The 21,218-nt window shown below is 40.0% G+C and overlaps 2 protein-coding genes across 3 annotated transcripts in view; both read right to left on the reverse strand.

Annotated features, from left to right (window-relative positions):
- The window catches only part of PTPRB (protein tyrosine phosphatase receptor type B), a 66,004-nt gene extending 64,708 nt beyond the window's left edge, over window positions 1–1,296 (reverse strand). For both annotated transcript variants that reach the window (XM_059817008.1, XM_059817009.1), the window contains exon 1: window positions 1,232–1,296. In XM_059817008.1, the coding sequence (XP_059672991.1) occupies window positions 1,232–1,286 (55 nt within the window). In that variant the 5' untranslated portion in view covers window positions 1,287–1,296. The remainder of the gene's footprint in view (window positions 1–1,231) is intronic.
- A 1,301-nt stretch (window positions 1,297–2,597) lies between these two features.
- PTPRR (protein tyrosine phosphatase receptor type R) overlaps window positions 2,598–21,218 on the reverse strand; it is a 139,383-nt gene continuing 120,762 nt past the window's right edge. The window contains exons 10-13 of the mRNA XM_059816422.1: window positions 15,173–15,283; window positions 13,836–13,993; window positions 9,757–9,870; window positions 2,598–3,256 (exon numbers count right to left, since the gene is read on the reverse strand). Of these exons, the coding sequence (XP_059672405.1) occupies window positions 3,163–3,256; window positions 9,757–9,870; window positions 13,836–13,993; window positions 15,173–15,283 (477 nt within the window). The 3' untranslated portion in view covers window positions 2,598–3,162. The remainder of the gene's footprint in view (window positions 3,257–9,756; window positions 9,871–13,835; window positions 13,994–15,172; window positions 15,284–21,218) is intronic.

Consider the following 21,218-nt stretch of genomic DNA (forward strand, 5'->3'; position numbering starts at 1 on the left):
GTTCTAAAATACATCAGTAAATAAATCTCTCTTCTCAGTTTCTGTGTGTTGAACTTTTCATGAACATTCCATGTGTTGAACCTATTTTAAAAAACCCTGCATGGCCAACCCACATGATGCAAGTGCTGGTAATATAAAGAGTGAGAATGCAAAAAGCAAACTATTGTGGCAAAGGTCACCTTGACCTTCATTATATATAAAAATGAAGAAAAACTTAAACTGGATATAAAAGAAATCCAAGAACTATTAACTTTAAATACCAATTCTAAATACCCCACTTCCCCTGCTTGAAAGCGTACACAGATCTACACAAGCTCTCAGTCTTTTTTCTGTTTTATAACAGAGACTTTTTACAATATAATTTACTGCCTGGAAATTGTTTTAGTAAAACTCATAGTGTTTCTGAAGAAAACATCTAAGAGGATATTCCCAAATCTGTGTGCCTCTCAGTGCCTGTGCCGTTACAGGAATGGAGGCTCTTTACCGATAGGAAGTACATCTATTTTACTGGATCTACTCCAACGTCTCTAGCTGTTAGTTTTGTGACCATTCTAATCCCCATTAGAACAGCTTTTTGTGCCACCACACTTAAAGATCAACACCAAACACTCAAATGAAGAGAACTACAATGCATTCATCAAAAAACCCCCAAAGTTATCAATGCAAAATCCATACTTGTTACAGAACACGGAACTGGATATTTCAAATGCAGCCTCCCTGCCACATCGTGTTTAGGTTTTTCTGTTTTTATAATCTCAGTTACTCAAACATTTCCAGCCTCATTAGTTACAAAGTGCTGAACCCAACACGTGTATTTATGTATTTATTTCCCTTGGTTGATGTTTGTCACCTCCCTGTTTTTACAGACCCAGGTATTTTCTAACTAAGCATCACAGAAAGCTCCTGGCTCTGGAAGATTCACAAAGTAGGAATAAAAAAATAGGAATCTCCCCTTCGAAGAGCTTGTCCCAAATCTCAGCTCCTGGATTGTCTAGCAGGAGATCTTCTTAAAAAAAAGAAGTGGTATAGCCAGCATAGAAGGAGACAGTTTATTTTCCTTTGGAAAGAAATCTAAACAGAACGGGCTAAGTTGGCCCTGCCCCCCATTTCTCTTGTATGAACCCAAGCGAAGAAGTGACTTGGTTTTTGTAAGTCACCAGCTGCCCCAGCGGGCTCTGCTCCGTGGCAGAAAGAGCAGTACAGCGGAAGGGAAGTGGGGAGAGACACTTACCTGAGAATGTCAAGGCAAGACAGGTAGAAACCAGGACGTGAAATAAAGAATCCATTTTCCCTCTAGCAACTCCCCATGCTTCTCTTAAAAAAACCACCTCAGATAAGTGAAGCGAAGGCTAGGAAGGAAATGTGCCTTCACAGGGGGAAAAAGTCAGTGACGAGCACTTCCTTCTATTCAATTGTTTTGGGGAGTTTTACACCACTTTGTCCTTTCATATGATTCTTCAGAGTTTACTAGTTGCTTTATTTTGGAAAAATACAAGCAAAAGAGAGAGAGGTTTTCAAATACCCAGGAAACTAAAAGAGATGATGTTGAATAAAGGCAAGGGTTTATGCTTTTGTGTAATTCATTGCCTGTGAAACATTACAAGTCTGCAGGTGATCTGGATGGTGCGGAATAAGTATATACTGTGTTATCCAGGGAACAAACACACACTTTTTTGTAACTATACATAATCAAGAAAAATCTTGATATTGATACTTCTAACTCCACAAGTTCTAAAAGCCAAGTGGAGAGGGGGAGGAGAAGGGGAAGAGGAGGAGGCAAAGCTCTGAGGTCTGCACTGGGTCTTACACAAACTCCCCCCGAGGGATCAAGTGATGCTGGTTTTGCCTTCCCATCAGGTGATCCACCTCACTCCATGTCAGTGGGAGACTGCCCACGTGGTCTGGATTGGTTCTCCAGTGGTCTGAAGCCACAGTGGAGGCTAATCAAATTGTACTGGGCTGTCCCTGTTTATAGGGGTACAAGACTGTGTGGTGCATTAACTACTCTAGGCAAGAATAAAGACTTCAGTAAATATTTTTTATCAAGTGTAATTTATTAGCAGTATGAAGCAAAGTCAACATCACTGCATTAAAAACTCATTATACCCTGTAAACAGACTGCCCAGTGCTGTAAGTCATAACGCCAACTTTGCATTTCTCTTAAAAACAAACTCTTACTGAACGGTAAAGGAAACAGTCAGAGCAGCATTTTCTTTCTTGTACAACCTGTCGTGGACCAGTTCATATAACTAAAGGCATCTAACTCTTACTGAAAGAGATAGAGCAGGTAAACAATATAAGCAAAAAATCCTGTAATTAATAAAAGACAGACAAATATTTAAAATCCTTACTACTTAATATATGCTACAAAGTTTCTTTTAAAAGTAAAATGACTTACACAATTTACAAATACACTGGATTCAGGTCTGTAGCAGAAGCATGTTCTAAGACAATCAACAGTATAGGGTAAATACGTACACACTGAATAACAGACATTGTGCTCTGCAACTGCTCTGTAAGACATACAGTAAATACACATTTAATAGTTAATAGTATGAAGAACATATATTTCCATATAAAATATTAACTGCTTTGAATATTTTCAAAAACAAGACTTTTAATTTTTTTATTATCTCATCTTCTTTTTCTTAACCCATAATCGAACACTTGCAATTTTAGCAGCAAGAATATTATGTGGCCAAGAAACAAGCTCACCACATAATCAGTAATAGCACTTTACAGTACAGTTGACAGTCCATTCACAAGACAGTTTGCAAACGTTAAAGCATTTATACACTTGATAAACATTTCTTCTGTGGAAGTTCCAATGTCCATCCGACTGCAGCAGTAGCACATACATACATTCCATATGGCAGATATCAGTATTACAGAATTAAACCCACCTTTAGATATATACGTGAAATCCATGTGTAGTTTCAGCACAGTACCTTCTTTATAAATCATTTTTGGGAAGCTCACAATACATTCATATATAGTAAGGGTCCAGCAATCTCTATACTTTTGCCAAACCGTCCACAAGCCTTTCACAATTTGGCCTCAAAGCCGCTTTTCCCACTGCAGTAAACTCCTTGAAGAAGCTGCTGGTAGGTAATGGAAGAGATTACCTCAAGAGACTGACATTCAGCTTTACCCTCCTTGGCTTCACTGGACAGCTTCTGCAGAAAGTCTGCTTTCATACAGACTCAGTGCATGGTGCACAAATTCATACTGTTCACTGGTCTGAACCATTCCACCCCTGAAAAGGAAACACATCAGAATGAAATCTTATTTCTTAAGAATGCAACAACCTCCAGGCCCTGCCAACCCCATGACCACCAGATAATACAAGCCCTTTTCTCAATTTTTGACTTAGAGTTTGCTTGATAAGTGGGAGATTTGCTTGAGCAGATGTACTTTCTTCATAGCTTACGCCATCCAGCACATGCCCAGCATGAACCACCATTCCCGATTCCATCAGGGTAAGAACTAGAGAGGAAAACATTTGGCACCTGCATTTCAAATTCAACATATTCACAGAGAATTTTGCTCAGTTGCTTGGGCAAGGAAGGCCAGATACACAGACGCAGCATTACTATTGATGGAGCAAGGGAGTATTCAGAATCTGGCCTTTCATTTTTGTCCTTTACTAAAAATGTAACCTTTGGTGACCCTCAGATTGCCTGTGCAGAGAACAGCTCTTCCTGTCCTCTTTCGAACGCCTACAATGCATCCTGTCTGAACAGCAGCCACCTAAGAAATTTTACAGCAGTGACTCATTTCAGCACCAACAATACAAAAGAGTTTAACTTGACCATAAAAAGGACGAGTTACAGCCAGCTTGGACTAGATGCCTACATTTAATACATTCACCTGATAACAGTCCCTTTTTCAGGTCTCAGTATGAGGATCAAGTCCCACATCTCCAGTGTGAATTGCAGTGTCGTAGGAAGGGGATGATGTCCTACAGGAAGTAGGTGTGGTATTTAGTAGGACTGGTACCATTCAGCTCTGAAGTTAAACTGAGCCTCTTTCTGACAGTACTAAGCTCTTCCAGGTCTCACTTCTCATGGACTGAAGCCTCTGTTTATTTAATTCCACTTTTATTGCCTCATCTGCCAAAGTATTCAAAGCTACCTACTCTGCTTCTAGAACCAAGCCTCCAGTTCATCCTCAGCGTACCCTGGAGCAGCTAGTTACCTTTAGGGGATGAAAGAGTAAATGGCCATAGTGGGAAGGAAGACATTAAGATGTATATTGTATTTAGCTTCAGCTAGATCTTCACTGAAACAATCAAATTCATGAGGGATTTGGATCCAGAGCAATGCTGAAGCCAGGCATCTTACAGGAGAAGGTCTGACAAACCCTCATGTGATCCCTTCAGACACCCTGGCAACAAAAGGGTCTACTGATACACAAAGCTATTTGAAAAATGGTAAAACTGCCTCAACAAGTATTGTCCTTTAGTATTAGAGAATGTCATCTGCAACCATAAGGTCCTTTTATTTTCCTCAGTGCTACTGGATGGTTAAATGGCTGTGGCAGGAAAAACATAATTAAAATAACACCTACTTCTTTAAGCAAGCAACCAGCTGTCTCTGCTCCTCCAGTGAGCTCAGGCAACTGTAAAACAGCTTTTATTGAGCTGCATGTCTATTATGATATGTTATTCCTAGGAATTAAATCAGAGGCCCTTAAATGGTCCTATCCAGTGCAAAATGCAACAGCCTTTTAGCTTTACCAACAAAGACATCCACAAATTCATAACTGTTGGCTGCCTGCTGTCTTCAGCGGCTCTCCTCTGTGCCTGTCCCCTGCCTGGAGATCCAGCAAGAGTCTAAAGGTGACGGGAGGGCTTTGCTCTGGTCCTCTGTGCTGCTTAGCCTCCTTCCTTCCTCCTCACTGCTGCGTCCTGCCCTGCCCACGCAACCCCTTCCCAGCCAGCTTCCCTCCCTGTCTCCCCCATCAATGTTCCCCCAAGATGTGCTCTAAGGGAGTGCATTTCCCAGGTTAGATCTGCTGTGTGGAAGGGGTGGAGGAAAGGAACATATCCAGGGAGAAGAACTTGACAGGAAGGGCAGGTTAAAACAAGTTTGGCTTCACTAGGCTCTTTGTGGCGGTGATCCTTGCTCCTTCCTCTTTGGTCCTGAAGATATACGAGATATCTCCACGAAGAGATACAAAATCTCGAAGAAGGCATGTATAAGCCTGGCTGTGGCTGAGCCCAGCACTACTGCATTTGCCCTGTGCTAGCAAGCATAACTGAGATGTTATGGTGCTTCTGAACCCTGTATGGGCAAAGGAGTGCATGTCCCTGTCAGCTTAGGGGCACCTGAGTCTTATACAGACGGTCAGACAGCTAGGCCGTGTCAGTGCTATTATACACAGGATTCACAGAACCACAGCATCACAGAATGGTTTGGGTTGGAAGGGACCTTTAGAGGTTATCTAGCCCAACCCCCCTGCAGTGAGCAGGGACATTTTCTACTAGATCAGGTTGCTGAAAGCCCTGTCCAACCTGACCTTGAACACTTCTAAATATGGGGCATCCACAACTTCTCTGGGCAACTTGTTCCAGTGTTTCACCATCCTCATAGTAAAGAATTTCTTCCTTATATCTAATCGAAATCTACCCTCTTTTAGTTTAAAACCATCACCACTTGTCCTACCACTAAAGGCCCTGGTAAAAAGGCTTTCTCTGCCTTTTTTATAAGCCCCCTTTATATATTGCAAGGCTACTATAAGGTGTCCCCAGAGCCTTCTCTTCTGCAGGCTGAACAACTCCAACTCTCTCAGACTTCCTTCATAGGAGAGGTGCTCCAGCCCTCTGATCATCTTCGTGGCCCTCCTCTGGACCCACTCAAACAGATCCATATCTTTCCTGTGCTGAGGACCCCAGAGCTGAACGCAGTACTCCAGGTGGGGTCTCACCAGAGCGGAGTAGAGGGGCAGAATTGCCTCCCTCGACTTGCTGGCCACACTGCTTCTTATGCAGCCCAGGATACAATTATCTTTCTGGGCTGTGAGCGCACATTGCTGGCTCATGTCCAATTTTTCATCTACCAATAATCCCCAAGTCCTTCTCCCCTTTGTTCTTGTGCAAGGCTCACGTTTAATAGCAAGGAATTATCTGTGACCCTAAGACATCAGTTTGTGCAAAAGGCTGCGTGGAATAGCGTTTCAGGAGGAAATCTGCTCAAGGAGGGAGGTTTCCTCTCCCGTGTCCCTAGTGCCCAGAAGGGATGTACCCACAGCTACGGCAGCTCCGGGTGTGCAGCCTTCATCCTCTGCCAGCCCACTGCCAGCTCCTCTGCGAGCTGCTGGGCTCCTGCTTCTTTGGGACTGTCTGGGGTGGTGCTTGGAAAAAACAGCCCTTGGTATCCTGAGAGCTCGGGGACTGTGACCAGCTCGCCTGGGCAGCCATGGGGGAGGGAAGGGTCCTTTACCCTGCCCTCTGGCTTGCTGCTAGTGCAGCTGGACGCAGTCTGCTCCAGAATGAATGTGATACAGGGTTTGGGATTTTTTTTTTTTAACCTGAAGCGATTAGTCAAAACACTTAAACAATGAATTGACGCACACTGGAAACTCTTTTCATCCTGTCTGAGGAGCCAAGAGCAAAGTTATCGGACGTCATTCCAAGAATGTGCCTTTAAGGTTAAGAATGTGCAAAGTTTCTCAATATCACAGTAAGTCTTGAAGATGCCTCACATCAAACATTTCCTGTTTCTGTTGCAAAACATAAAAAATGAACTGGGGAAAAAAGTAAGCTGAACAGACTTGTAGGTCTGTCTTTCTACGAATCCACACCAAGCATGGCTGTATCTCCATCCTGGGTCAAGATTTTGAGCGGATGGTCCATTTCCTCATGTTAGCTCAGCACAGACAATTCCTGCCATGTCCGTTCATCCTTAACTTACACTGAGCAGCTAAGAAGAAAGTGGCATCTGGACATACCTTACCCGGTAACAGCTCTGTCCTGTCTCATTCCTGGTTGGAGCTCTGTTTTAAACTCTGTTTCCAGAGGGGCTACATAGGCAGTTAATTAAACTATTTTTCAGCATAACTTTTTGCCACCATCTGCAATTTGTCTGGATGCTTGTTTGCCTCTCACTGAGTGTGCTGGGCAATGGGAATGTTTTGGTAAATCACTACAGCATCACTGTGAGTCCCTCAAGTGAAGCTCTTTTCTTTTCTCCTATTGCTCAATTCACTTTGGTAGAAACATGGCCATGGACCCACGTGACAAAAAGTTCACACACAAGTGGACACCATCAAGTGTGTTTGTTCCATCAGTAGGTCTGCATTTCAATGGTGCAGCTTTGAGCATGAGCAAGCCTGCCTGGGATCCTAGCAGAGATGAGGTATCAGAGATGAAATGATTCAGTGTACCTCTTGGGCAGGTTTCTGGCTCCTAGGTGGTCAGATAAAATCATCCTTTTCTGATGAACCCTCTTTTTTTCTCATGAACCCTCTTTTTTCTGTTTTGTGAGGGCAATCTGATGTACAAAGAATAAATTGGAGCTGCTGGCCAGTATCATGAGGAAGACAGCCTCTTCTCTGTTGCTGCAGTGCTCCTGGTTGTACCCCATTGCTAATGTTGGCCACGCTGGTAACTGAAGTGCAACAGAGCTATGGCCAGAGCAGCTCTTGCAGCCACATCTAGTGGGACATTAAGTTCATTTTGCCAGCTTCATGCCACACATAATGACCCTGTCTCACATGCCACCTGCCAATAACCACCACGTCAGGACTGGGTCATCAGGGGAAGCTGGTCTCATGGAGCTTTGTCCATGTAACTGTGATACTCGTCCACTTTATGAACTCGTGATCTGGTTGGGCTGGCAGTGGCTAATGTTGTCTTAGGGGTTGCTAAGCCCTGCCTTAGCAATCCTTGCTATAAACTGACTGCCAGGTGAGTGAGATCCATTCTGCAATATGGCCAGTTGGAAAAAGGAAAGAAAAAGAGTTTTTGGTTCCTGAGTTGTACCTAGAAAAATGTCTTTAAAAACTGAAACACAGATATACTTTTTATCCCAGGCAATGCCTGAGAATATGAAGAGGTGAGGCGCCTTAAGCAAGATCTCTGGAGTCTATTTATATAATCTGAAACTTGACAAAATACAGAAATGCGCAAATCACAAGACTTAACAATTTTTATAACAAGCTTTGTGTCACTGAGATTGCTGTTATGAATGTTTCTATTTGGGTCAGATTTTCATTCTCTTTCCAATTTTATCTAGGATGCTAATACATATAAGAAAGTTCATTAGTCAGAAACACTTGATGAAGTTAAGTTGACAATTATAATGCTGAAAATTTGGATTTTTTTTTCTATGGCTGAAATAATGACATAAAAATGATGTAGCTGAGACCAGAGTTTGTTTCCACTTCTCTACAGTGGAGTGTAAAAGCAATAAGAAAAAGGTTATCTTATAATAGAAATACTAAATTAGGGGAGAGCACTACAAACCTTTTTCAATAAGATGAACAGATAATCAGAACGGAGTGTTAGAAATTTGGAGTTGATAATTTAAAACAGAGTAAGCATTTTTCCCTCAGCTCTTCCATCTTTTTTGTTGCTGAATTTTTTAGGTCAGGAACTCCTCTTGGAGAATTTTACACTCCAAGTGGCTCATGTTGCCCTGTATGGATCGCATTACAATCTCTAGTATGATGAAGGCATGTGGGAAGGGAAGGCAGAGGAGGTGATCCATAAACATGGTCAACTATATGGATTCTGATCCTTCTGTAAGTTGTGGTTCTAGTACCTTTCAGAGCTCTTCAGAACACAAAAATTCTGTATTGTCCCTTTGACCTGAGCTCTTTTTCAGCATGTGCACCCTTATGGGTTGTTTACATTTAAAGAAAAAATGTATGTCAGAAGCAGTTAATATACTTGTAAGGAGATTATATGATCTGGTACCTACAGCAGAAGAGGAACGAGACTTCTCTATTCTTGGTGCAACCCTGTTTATTTACTTTATACAAAATCCTGTTTCCCCAAGCAGAACAAGAAAGAAAAGTACAACCAAACCAGCAGCTTCCATTGTGCACAATACCCACATCCTCCTTTCCAACACAAATCTCTCTTCAGCCATGGTTTTGCAAAACAAAGCACTCTGCAACAATGCTGGCTTACACTGTTCCTGCTCCCAAGCTGTGAATTCGATCAGGGAATTGATCTGACTTGAGAAAATTCTGCAACAAATGCCTTGCGATTTTCTTAAGCTGGGTAAGTTTGCCAACCCAATTCAAAAGAACCCCCAGCACAGCAGAGGGAATAGCAACAGCACCAGATTTGGCTCTCTCTGCTGCATAAAGAAACTACACACTGAGTGAGCCTGGATGTCCCTGTCAATCCAGGCTCAAAGACAATCCCTTGCCTCCAGATTGCCCGGTATCTCTTGTGTCCTAGTGGGATGCCACAGGCAGCAGGAAGCTCCAGGGGGGGAAATGAGGAGTGCCAAGTATCCAGGAAATGCAGGGTTGCCATCTCAGGAGAATTTCATTCAGTGGAGTCTCACCCAGTTTCACCCAGTAAAGAATATTCCTTACTCAGGATCTAAATATGTTACTTTGATTATTCAGCTAATGCTGTCCTAAGAGTCAGCTAAAGTGATGGCAGCCACTTCATGTAAAGCAAAATTAAACTGTTAAAAGGTGTTCGGAATCATTACTGATCATTACTGAATCATTTCAGTAATGATTTCAGAATAATTTCAGAATCATTGACTGATTTATGGTTCTTCTGGAACTCACCGATCCACTCGTAGCTGACAGACAATGCTCAGTGCATCTACAACTCCCTCTTCCTTCAACTGCTGACAACCAATGGTCGTGGCAATAAAACATCCAGTTCTTCCTATACCAGCACTGAAAAGAAAACAAAATTTTACAGGGGAATGGAGTTCATAGATCAGAGGAGTTAAGTGGAAAACACTAAATAGATATGAAAACCCTAAAATACGAAACATGGAATTACTAGAACCCACAGTTCTTGGGTGCATGACTAGCAAGGGTAACTTCTCAGCTCACCTTCTTAGAGAGAAATGAAAGGGTGCACTGTTCCAGCAGTGCCCTCCCAGTTGTTGTGGGTTATTTGTGAGGCTTACATGTTTCCAGTTTGAACCTAAGTGTATGGTAAGAAAACCAATCTCCATTAGCACCACAAATTCCAAATATTCTCTGGCACAATCCAAGCAAATGATGGAGATACGCACTGAGCTAGGGGAAAAGCCCACCTAAAGGCAAAAGTCAGTGGGGCTTTATGTTTGAAGCCCTCAAAGTATACAGGGGTTCTGCTAACTATACCTCTAACCATGAAGGTAAAAAGGACCTAGAACCATGCTGATGAAGTTAACCCTCTCTCCTGTGATTCTGCAGGAGGGAGAAGGATTTGGTGTTGTAACTCTCCAGGTTTTCTTGATGCCTGCTCAGAAGCAGCCATTTTGGCAATATTTTTACTCCCTGGGCCTCCAACACTTTTGAGAATCTCTGCCCCACTCTGTTTCTTGCTTAAGTAATGTGGAATTCAGTGCAGCTCATCCTTGTCATGTTGCATGGCAGGAAGATGTGAAGAAAATATTTAAAACATGGAGTCAGGGGTCCACATCTCTATGCCTGGCTTTATAGTAAATACTTAACCATTTGGTGCCTTGCTTTCTTCATCTCTGCAATGGATATGAATGCTACCTGCCTCATAAGAGCACTGCAAGAGTTATTTAAATTAATGCCAAGAAGAATATGTTGAGTGTCTCAGAGGGAAGCTTGATATATCTGACTGCAAAGTGTTACCAGGAGTATGTCCATTTGCTACAGCTGAAACAAATCACCATCTACTCACCACAGAATGAAAAATAGGAGTGCTTTAGAGACTCAAGAGCCCTCCCATCTGGAAGTGAAAATTTCCAAGAGGACTCAGCAATATTAAATATATGAGGATGTCTAAGCCAACCGTGAGGGGATAATGAGATGTAAAACTGGCAGCATTAGAAAGGATCGAGTGAGACGAAGATCCTGAGTTGCCAGCCTGTCTCCTTGGACATCAATATCTATGGAATAAATGTATCCAAAAGCAAAAGGACACAGTTTATAAAGAGAGATCTGGAGAAAGCAATCTAATGCATACCCCCATTCTCTTCCTCAAATATTTTGAAACCCTTGAAAGCGAGGCTAACAAGTTTAAACAATTCAGATGTAAGTGAAGTTGGCTGTAATGAAGGGTTCTTTTTTTTCCCTTTTTTGGGGTAGATAAAGTGTTCTTGGACAAGTTCTTAATATGTATTTAAAAAAGACTAGGGTTTTCTACTGTATGTTCTTCCTCAGCTCAGGTGTGCTCAGCTTTATTTCAGACAGTGCAAGATAAAAATGACATTGTTCTTCACTTGTCTGACATTTCTTTCCTGGTATATCCAGAAACTATGGAGAGCTGCTTACTTTGAAGTATTTTCAAACACCCAAACATTGTTCAGATATATATTTCTATTATATATATTTCTATTTTCCCTTTTTTTTTTAGGAGTTTAATGTGTAGTAGCTCATTCATAATGACTGTGGTCTGTTAATTGGGAGTCTGTAATATTGGACTGTTATGATTTCGGGATTAAGAGATGCAGGCAGTATGCTTTTTATATAACATGTTCATGCATTAGCTGATGAGGAAAGAAAACCAAAAATTTTCAGCAATAACTATAACAGTGTCAAGTTTCTGAGCATAAAAATTTTATCCCTTATTTAAGAAACTCTTACAAGTCCTCCAATATGCCAAATTGCTGGTTCTTCTGGGAAGTAGAAAATGGCATTGTGGTCCAGATTCTCAGTGAAGTTGGTTTCACTGACTAAATGGGGCTAAATTAGTTTTACATTTGCAGAATATAATTGTGTGTTCTAATTCTCCCTTATTGATTCGATTTAAATAAAGAAATGCCTTTTCCCTCTGTATTTGAAATCTCTCAATTAAAACTTGTATTTGATCCCAAACCACCTAGTTGCCATTAAACTCAAACTTATTTTGATGTACTAACTACACATCCAAAGGACAGATTAAGGAGATATTTTCCATGTTTACCACATGCTTTCAATGAGCGACATGAGAGAGGAAACATACCTTTCCAGTGAATGCCACTATAAAGATTGGTAAGAATTTAAAACTTTCTTCCTTTAGAAATCTGTGTCCTTGGCATGTGTGTAATCAGATCTGCTAATTTTAAGGACCAAAGCAAAAGTTTAATCTTTTTCCTATTCTTTTGCAGAATAGGAACCACTTTGCTAAAAGAAGTAAAGTCCTTCTTATATCCCGAGTCCTGAATGGGTTCATCACTCATGTGTCTAAGACAGCACCCTATGCTGATAAGCTACAAGAAGACAGGTACAAAAAACCGAATTACTTTTTTTTCCACTTGTGCCATATTAAGAAATTATTACAGCATTTCTGCTTTAGATTAACGATCATTGTTTGAGTGTGCACTGTAATGCTCCTCTAGAAATAACTCAGAATTGTGCAGCTGTATCTGAGGTCCACGTTTAAAAGTGTGCACGAGCTCTGTAAGACCCGGATGACTCAGTTGCAACTCAGATTAAAAGGGAAGAACCTATCTGACTGGAAAATGGAGTGTGAGTGAGTTTACCCATTTTGTAGACCACAGTGTAGTGAGCGTATAGATAGCTGAGTTGTCACTGAAGAACTAGTAATTTGAATCACGCCTGAGATGATATTCGGGTCTTTAATCACGAATAAATTCCTGCTCATGATTACAGACCTTGCTGTCATACCATTCACCTCAGAAAGACACCCCTTTCTTCTGAAGATCTTCATTATTGAAGATCCTTACTGGAAAAATGGGACTCAACAGCCATCCACAGATTTGTGGATTGTTTAGGGAAACTACAATTCCTGATAAAAACAGCTGCATAAAATTTGGGAAAGTTCCTTGTTCATCACATTATGGTTTTGAAAAATGATGGGCGGTTCAAATCTGACTTTCATGTCTCTAAACTTCCTAAATATGGAGGTGAAAAGAAGTGGTTCAAGATGAAAATTTCTGGTTTTGATGTGCTTCTAGGAAAAAAAAAAAGTACTATCCCAACTGTAAAAGATGCATCATCACAGTTATCAGACAAAGCACGTAAGGAAACACTGATTTTACTCTTTTTTTTTTCTGCTTGGCTTCACCTACTTCTTTCCACCAATATAATAAATCCAGTACTACTTCCTACTACGTAAATTACACATGGGGCAATGAATCAATATAAAGCAATAAAATGGAATTTAATTAGAATGATTAGAAGGACATTCTCTGGTTCATTACATTTTGTGTGAATAACACTCTGCTCTTGAGTACTCAATAACACTTTGCTCTTTAGTATCAAACCAACTGCCTTTGTCAAAATGTTCACAAATTTTACTACAGATGTGTTTCGGTCTCCAAATCTGTACCTGATGCCTGCTGTTCAAAACCAATTTGCTTTACAACATTTTAGCCAATCAGTCTGACTTAGGTATGTAATTATGCAACAAGACTAAAAAGAAAGCAAATCATGAATAAGAAACAGAAGCAAAATAATTTTTCCAGCTGGTCTTTCAAAAACAGAGTTCATTAGCAGAAATGGAGAACGGTTCAGAATTGAGGGAATTCTCTCCAAAGGGAATTCTCTCCAAAGGGAATTGTCTCCAAAACTCGAATCCTCAAATATGAACAGAAGTCGTCAATTAGCATGAAGAGGATCTGGGGAATTTTACTCTTCCCCGAATACATTCTTTGTTTAGGAGGAGGACTGTTTGGTGTGATTTGCTGTGGCCTTGTTTTGGGCACTCATTTAAGGGAAGGATTGCAAATTACCTGCAGTGCACAATGACAGGCCCTCTGCCAGGTGATTCCACCCTGTCCTCTTCTACATCCAGCATGAGCTGCAGCAGAGGCTGAGCGCTGTCAGGGGTTTTGTGGTCCGGCCAGGATGTGTACCAGTAGTGTTTCACACTCCGTGACTGACTCCCTTGCTGAAAATAACATGAAGACTTTATATGCACACTTGTGGTGAACAATTATTTTTATTCCTCTCAATGTTAAGGTAAAAAGACAGTAAAAATGTTGAGAGGTTTAACAATTTTTTTTTTATTAGACTCGGAAGATGCAATTGCAGGGAGCAAGCGTGCTTCCAGGGACGCAGTTGTAAGAAGGGTTTGTGCACCTGAAAACTTACCTGTTTTTCCAGCTATGTAAGTTCTGCTCTGTCCATCTGACTACTGACTTGCTGACTGTGTTGTTAATTGGGAGTTGTCAGAGGTCCGTGTTAGATCAGCAATAAGATCTAGAGAAATTAGCTTGATCTGGGCTTCTGAATCTCTAAATTACTATATATTTCCACTACCTTTTAAGGACATTATCATAAGGGTCTGATACTAAAATTACAAGTGTATTTAAGTTAAAGATGCAGCAGAACTGCCCTTCTAGGTTAATCAAACATCCCAGTTTGTCCAGTTATTCTCTCCAACAGAGGCTGCTACCACTTACTTCAACAAGCAAAGGGGCTAAATATGGGCTAGGGTAATTTGTATTGGATGATAGGACTTCTGCCCACTTCTCACTGCCTGGGCTGAAACACCAAACAAATTTTCCCAATTCATTATTTATTGTAATGCTCTGTCAGGAGCAGCAGATGATGCAATCCCATAGCATGTAAGTGTAATATGGGAAGTAACTTAGAAAAGGAGCATCTGCCTTATTTTGCACAGTTAATGTTTAGTCAGAACCATGAAAGCAAGAAGCTTTCCTTATATACTCCTTATGGTTTTAGCTTCTCAAATGGGCTATAGATGCACTCAGCACACAACATGAGCAGCGTATCTTTTTCAGAATGATGCTATGGTAGTTCTTTCATTAACTAAAATTGCTTTATATCACCTTGGCAATGCTAAAAAGGCCTCAAAGCAAATGTAATTCCAAACAGTGAAACTTGCACTCTCTTTGAAGCCTTTTTTATTGCCAGAGTGATACAAAGCAGCAATACGATAAGTGTTCCAGTGCTTTGGTCTCAATCATGCCTTGCAGCTGTGAGCTTCATAGCTCAGTTACTCCTCCTGTAAAGATTTATGCCCTTTAAAAAAACCACTTTAACTTCATTTAACATTAAAAAAATAAAGCATTAGGAACAATGCTTCTCAGATGCAGATTGTTACCTTTATTGTAAGTTGACGTACAGTATAGTTCTCACATTCTTGCACACTGTTAACAAGGACTTCAACCTTCCCATAGATTCCTCTTTTTTCTGGCCAATAGAGCACGCATTTCTGGAAAGCAAGCATCAGTGTCATTAACAAACTGGATCCTGGAGCCATATTCATACCTAATTTTTACACAGAATGTATTTGTCTGGAAAGTTCAGATGAATTCAACTGAGGTGTTATTCATGTCAGAAGCATTTCTAAACAAAATATTGCAGAGTTCTTAATGAATGACTTAGGCCAGAATTTCAGGATCTGAGTTTTTCAAATATGTATCTCTGTCACTGAACACTTTGAACAGCTGTTTTTGTTCTTACAAGCTCAATGAAGCTCAGTTAAAGGAATTATTTTCCACATTAAAAATTAAAGATTTTTTTTCTGGAACATTCTTTAATTCATAGAATTAAATTTATGAAGTTTATTCTTTCCAAATAATTTTTCCTTTTGAGCAAGAGATTCAGAATTTGTCCACTCCTCACAAGACTTTTTATCCTCTTTACTCTCCTGAGCCCTAATACAGCAAAGCATGTAAATGTGCCCTTAGATCTTACTGAATTCAGTGGGACTTAATGTGCACTTTAAACTATTTTGCAGAATCTGAGTTGTCTACTATCTAACTTACTGGAAAAGAATGTTAAAAAAATCAATCAGTCTTGCTAGAGCTACACATAATTATATACAGAATTCTTAATGAATCAGTAGTGTTATACTATTTCAACAATGTATCTGACAAGCATCTACTAAAAAGGAGATGAAGAAATAGTATTTACAGTATGAACCATTTTATTTTTCCTCTGCAATAGTTTGCTGATCTTCAAGTCAACTGCAACTTCATATTCATTTCCATTAAAGTATCTCTATAGTCTAGCTGGAAGCAAATGTATAAATACTTTTCTAAAAATAGATGCTTATTACCTTAAGAGTGTAAGGTGTTTGAAAGCCACATTTTCTGAAATAATGCTGGCTAATCTTACTTGTTCGTTAAATAAAAAAAAAACATCAACAATTAAAGAAAATCTTCTTTTTAATATCCAATGCACAGGTAAAAACACACTGAGAGAACAGACATTTCTGCAATAACAGGAATCCCAGAAAGAACTTCTTTGCATTTCCTCACAAACTCTTGCTGAAGAAACTGGTATATATTTAGACAGTAGCCTACATTACGTAGCAAAATGAAACAATCCCTTTAACATAATTAATTGCCATAAAGCATAACTACCAGTAAATCCTGCTAAAAATGAACCAGAAAAAAAAATCAGTGAAATGCAAGGCTTTACCACCAGGTGTGATCTTTAAGTTGCTACTCTACTTGATATCCCAATAGCTGACTGAACCGAATCATCTCTGTTGTATAAATACTTTTCTAAAAATAGATGCTCGTTACCTTAATAGTGTAAGGTGTGTGAAAGCCACATTTTCTGAAATAATGCTGGCCAATCTGACTGGTTTCGTTCAAATCCTGTCTTTTGCAGAATTACTCGAACATCCTAAATTTGCTGTCTCCCCGAAGACATCAAGAATGGCAATAAAATACTCAGAAATTTGTATGAAAAAAAGCGTTCACAAGTTCCACAGTCCCCCCATGTGACACGTATAGCTACTATCATCTGCCAGATCTGCAACTCATGCCCCTCCCTGGGAGTGTAGTTTTCAGTGCTAATATGGGAAAAAGAAAAGTCTAAATACACAATTGTACCCTGACAATCAACAATAGTTGAGTCAACCCCTGAGACTTCTTGATAAATGCGAGCATGCGACGCTCACTACAAAGCCTTCAGGCACTCCAGAAGAGTGTTTTTCTTGACTCTTTCCCAGAACTGGAATTGGCAACTTGTGCTGGGTGGACAATGAAATGGGGCAGTTCATTAAAATAACTTTCATTTAACAGTCCGTCGACATTTAGTGGATACAATGTATTATTTTTAACACAGTCTCCGTGCATCTTTTTAAAATACCGTTTGTTACTGCTTTAAAAAATAGCCTTGAAAATAGAGCTGGGATCAGATGGTTCAAGCACTTCTAAGAAGACAGATATTTGGGGGAATTAACATGTTTTTGAAAGTTAATTGCAATAAGGGGATAAAGATGAAGATGGGAGGGATAAACATATCAGACATACAAAAAATAATATAGAAAATCCCAGGAACATTAGCAAAAAAGAGTAAATTGCCTCAAGCTATTGCTTGAACCTTAGAGAAAATTCCACTGGTCTCAGGTAGGTATATTTTAAACCTGTTCAAAAGCCAAACACCATGGTTAAGAAGGGTGCTCTGTAGCCTCATGTCTGTAATCAGTAAAAGCTTATTGCCTACAGTATATATCATAAAAAAGGAAGAATTCACTTGTTCTTATCATCACATAGTCCTCCACCTCCACTCTTTGTGCTGGTCCGGGTTCTGTTCCTTGCTGTTCTTTCAGGCCACCTGGTTTCCCTTTCAGCATATCCATCTATTATAGCACTTTCTAAATAGGTCACATATTTTCTGAGATGGGTTTGAATGTACAGTCCTCTATGTAGTCAGCAAACATGTAACAGCTATGAGCAGGACTTTTAAAAAGATGCTTAAGCTAAAAAAAAAAAAAAGAAAAAAAGAGAAATCCTAACCAACTTGCACAGCAGCCAGAAGCCTGGGAATCTTCTTACTTTCACATGGAAAATCTCATCTTCCTGCCATCTTTCAAATTCCTCCCTCGGATTCATTTCCATTGGTTAGCTTTTTGCTAATAAATGATTATTTATTTCTGATCTGGTGCCTGACCTTTTTTTTTTTTAAAAAAAACCCCAACATTCCCTGGCCCGAACAGGAAGTTTATACAAGAAACAGTATCTCGCATGAGCTTTAATTGATTTCAGCCTCTGTCCTTCCCCCTGTGACAGGGCTGCAGGCTTAGGCTTCCTCCATCCCCTGTCCTGTTTCCTTGCGCACCTCATCCCACGCCTGTTGGGTGCCAGGCTTCATGGGACCGCTCCTGAGGTGGATCTCCATAACTGAGTAGGATCTGGCCCTGCCTCGGGCTGGGGCTGGCACCTATTTGCCGCAGTCGGTCTGTGCTCAGGAGCACAGGCTTTTCTAACTTGGCAGAAGCATTCCTATTGCAGCCTGATCCCCAGATTCTGCTAAATGGAGGAAGGCTCTCTCAGCTGACATGTTATTTACCTGCTTTTCTTTCCCTGGATTTGGACCCAGAACAAAATTAGTTTAACAGTTCTCAAATACTTGTGAAGCTGCTTTACTTCAGCTCCACTTCTTGTTTATTTTCCATATAGCTATGCCAACAAATTTACACATTAAACGTCCCAATAACCAAGCCAACACATAACAGTAATGAATAATTACAACAAAGCTTCAATTCCAGAATTCCTTTTTACTCCTGCCCTCTATTTACTGTCACTACTAACTCAAGCATGAGAGGTATACTTTAAGAGGGCTTGCAGGGTTTGCCTTCATATACTAAAATCCTCAAATTTAGGACCAAATCTTCTTAAGTTTTTCCAAAACCTAAGACATATCTATGGTGCCAATACTCATCTTATCTAATAAGTAATCTTCAAAGAGGCTTATGTGAGTTCTGTAAAAGGTAGGATTTCCAAATTCCAAAATCTACTTTGCTATGCGTAGCTAAGCACACCTATAGACGAACTGAGGGAAAAAACGTTACATGAAAAATAATGAGCTTTAAACAGTGAGTTAACAAGATTGTCCTAGAAAATTAATGACAACAAGAGTTACATTATCTGAGTTGAATAAAAGATGCATTGTTTAATGCATCTGTCAGTACTAGTCCTTTCTTCTTGCAGAATGCTGCACAGTATTGTTTATTTATGCTTCCCAAAGTATGTTTCCTGGTTAACAGGTAACGTTGCTAGTAACTTTTGAAGGCAAACTAAATTTGTATTATCTATGGAGTACGTAGCATAACTATGAAAACCAGCTGATAACAGAAGTCTATAAACTTCTCTATAAAATTATACAGAAGTCTATAAAATTCTTATACTCCACATATGTGTCTAATTTCCATTGCTCAGTTATCTTGACTAAACTCAGTAATATATGAAGTTTATATGTGCCTTGTGCATAAAGCTTTGTAAGAACGTGTCCTAGAATATGACTACAGAATTAGAGATGGTCACCTTCAGTAGGTGATTTATCTCATTCTCTTATAGTGGGATGGATCACCCTCTGGAGGTGACTACCGATCTTCAGTGACCAGGGAGGGTACCTAGATCACTAGATAAGATGTGTTTTTCCTCGTATTAACCCTAAAATTATAGCTTAGAATTCCAAGTTTCTCATTATTTATTCAGGCAGAAGCTCCTTTGCTGTGGACTCTCCTTGCACAGGTAGATTTCCAATCTGTTCAGACATTGTTTAGTTTTGAGGACAGGTTTTACAGATTCTACTTAAAATATTCACAGCACCCATAGTTCTTTCAGCATTGTTCTTGCTTACAAATCAATCTCCTTTTTTTATCAGACTTCAAAATGAAAAAGAAAGAAAATCCAATAATTTAATGCTCCACACTTTTTTCATACAGCTGAAAAGAGTATTTTGCTCAGCACTCTACTTCCACATTATATCTTCATCCATCTTACAAGAACTGTTAGCACAGTGAGTCTTAACCATTTTTTTATCTCATGGAAAGAAGTAACTCTATATAAACCTTTGTTTGTCATCATTTCACACAATTCCCATTGTTATGGCAAATTCACCACATCAGTATATTGAACTAAGACACTAATGTCCCAAATAATTTTACTTATGCTAAATAAATGAATTTATTGTTGTGATTAAGGTTTTTCATGTGTCTCTCATTTGAGAGCTCCCTCATTATATATTACTTTATACATTATAGTACTTTATAGCTCAAATGGAGGCTGACTGATGAATGATGAATTCCAACTGAGGAATGGGGCCTATACCTGAGAGTCAGGTATGGGGGTTTATTGTGCAGGGGTGGATGTGGATGAATACGCTTTCAAATATGAAGGTATTTGTATGTGTGTATACTGCAGATATACCTCCCTGAAAATGGTGGAAATAAAGCAGACCACAAAGAAGAAAAAATATCAAGTGCTATTATGCTAAATAACATCTGCTCTTGCCTTCTCTATAGAGAGCGACACTTTAACAGCGAAGTTAATATGCTGAGCATAGCCACTAGCTAAGCTGTTTTCTTTTCAATAGCAAGCAAGGTTTCAGGAGGAGTTTCTAAGGTTTCTAGGCAGGGCAGGACAGCTTGTGCAAACACAGCCTCTCTATATAGCCTGGGAACTATTTGAGATTCTCCACCCTTTCTATTAAGAGGAAATTACCACTGCTAAGCCACAACAATGCGGATAAACACCAGTGCCTAGAGCCTGCGTAACTCAGGTAAACACAGGGCTTCCTGACACGATGGAAACCACTGGGCACTTCTTTCAAGTCATTCTTCTTACACAGTGTCAGATGTGAGTGTTTAAACAGTCAGCATTTCCTCAGTGAAATACTTATTCTTTTGGCCAGTTAGGCTGGGGTAAGTTTTCTATGTTTTCAGGAGTAATCTTTTTACAGTAGGCTTCTGGACACTTGTTTGAACAGTCTAGTGCAAAATGGTACCTGGTTTGGAAATACATCTTGGGATATTTTACAGGACCAACCTACTCTTTACGTACAGCTTTCTTAAAATCCACTGGATTTTAAGTTAATGTTAGAAGCCCAAACTCATGGTGACAAAGAGCCATGCAGCAGTCAAGGGCAGAAGAAGAGTACGTCTACTGAGTCCACATGTAAATGGGGCAGTGAGTTTGAGCCCTGGGCACTCAGGATCTTGGTCCCTTGATCACTCAGACTGGGAACTTTGCCTGAATAAACTCTGTTTTTCTATCATCACATGCATCTGAGTTTGAAGAGCAGGGGTGTGAGTGGAGCAGGGGCACTATGGCCCTGGTGCTTACCTGGCAAGGTGCTGAGAATTGGTTGAGGCACCTATTTGGAGTTGGGAATTGCTACCAAGTCTA

This window comes from Gavia stellata, chromosome 4, assembly GCF_030936135.1.
Source record: "Gavia stellata isolate bGavSte3 chromosome 4, bGavSte3.hap2, whole genome shotgun sequence".
In the NCBI taxonomy this organism is placed as follows: Eukaryota; Metazoa; Chordata; class Aves; order Gaviiformes; family Gaviidae; genus Gavia; species Gavia stellata.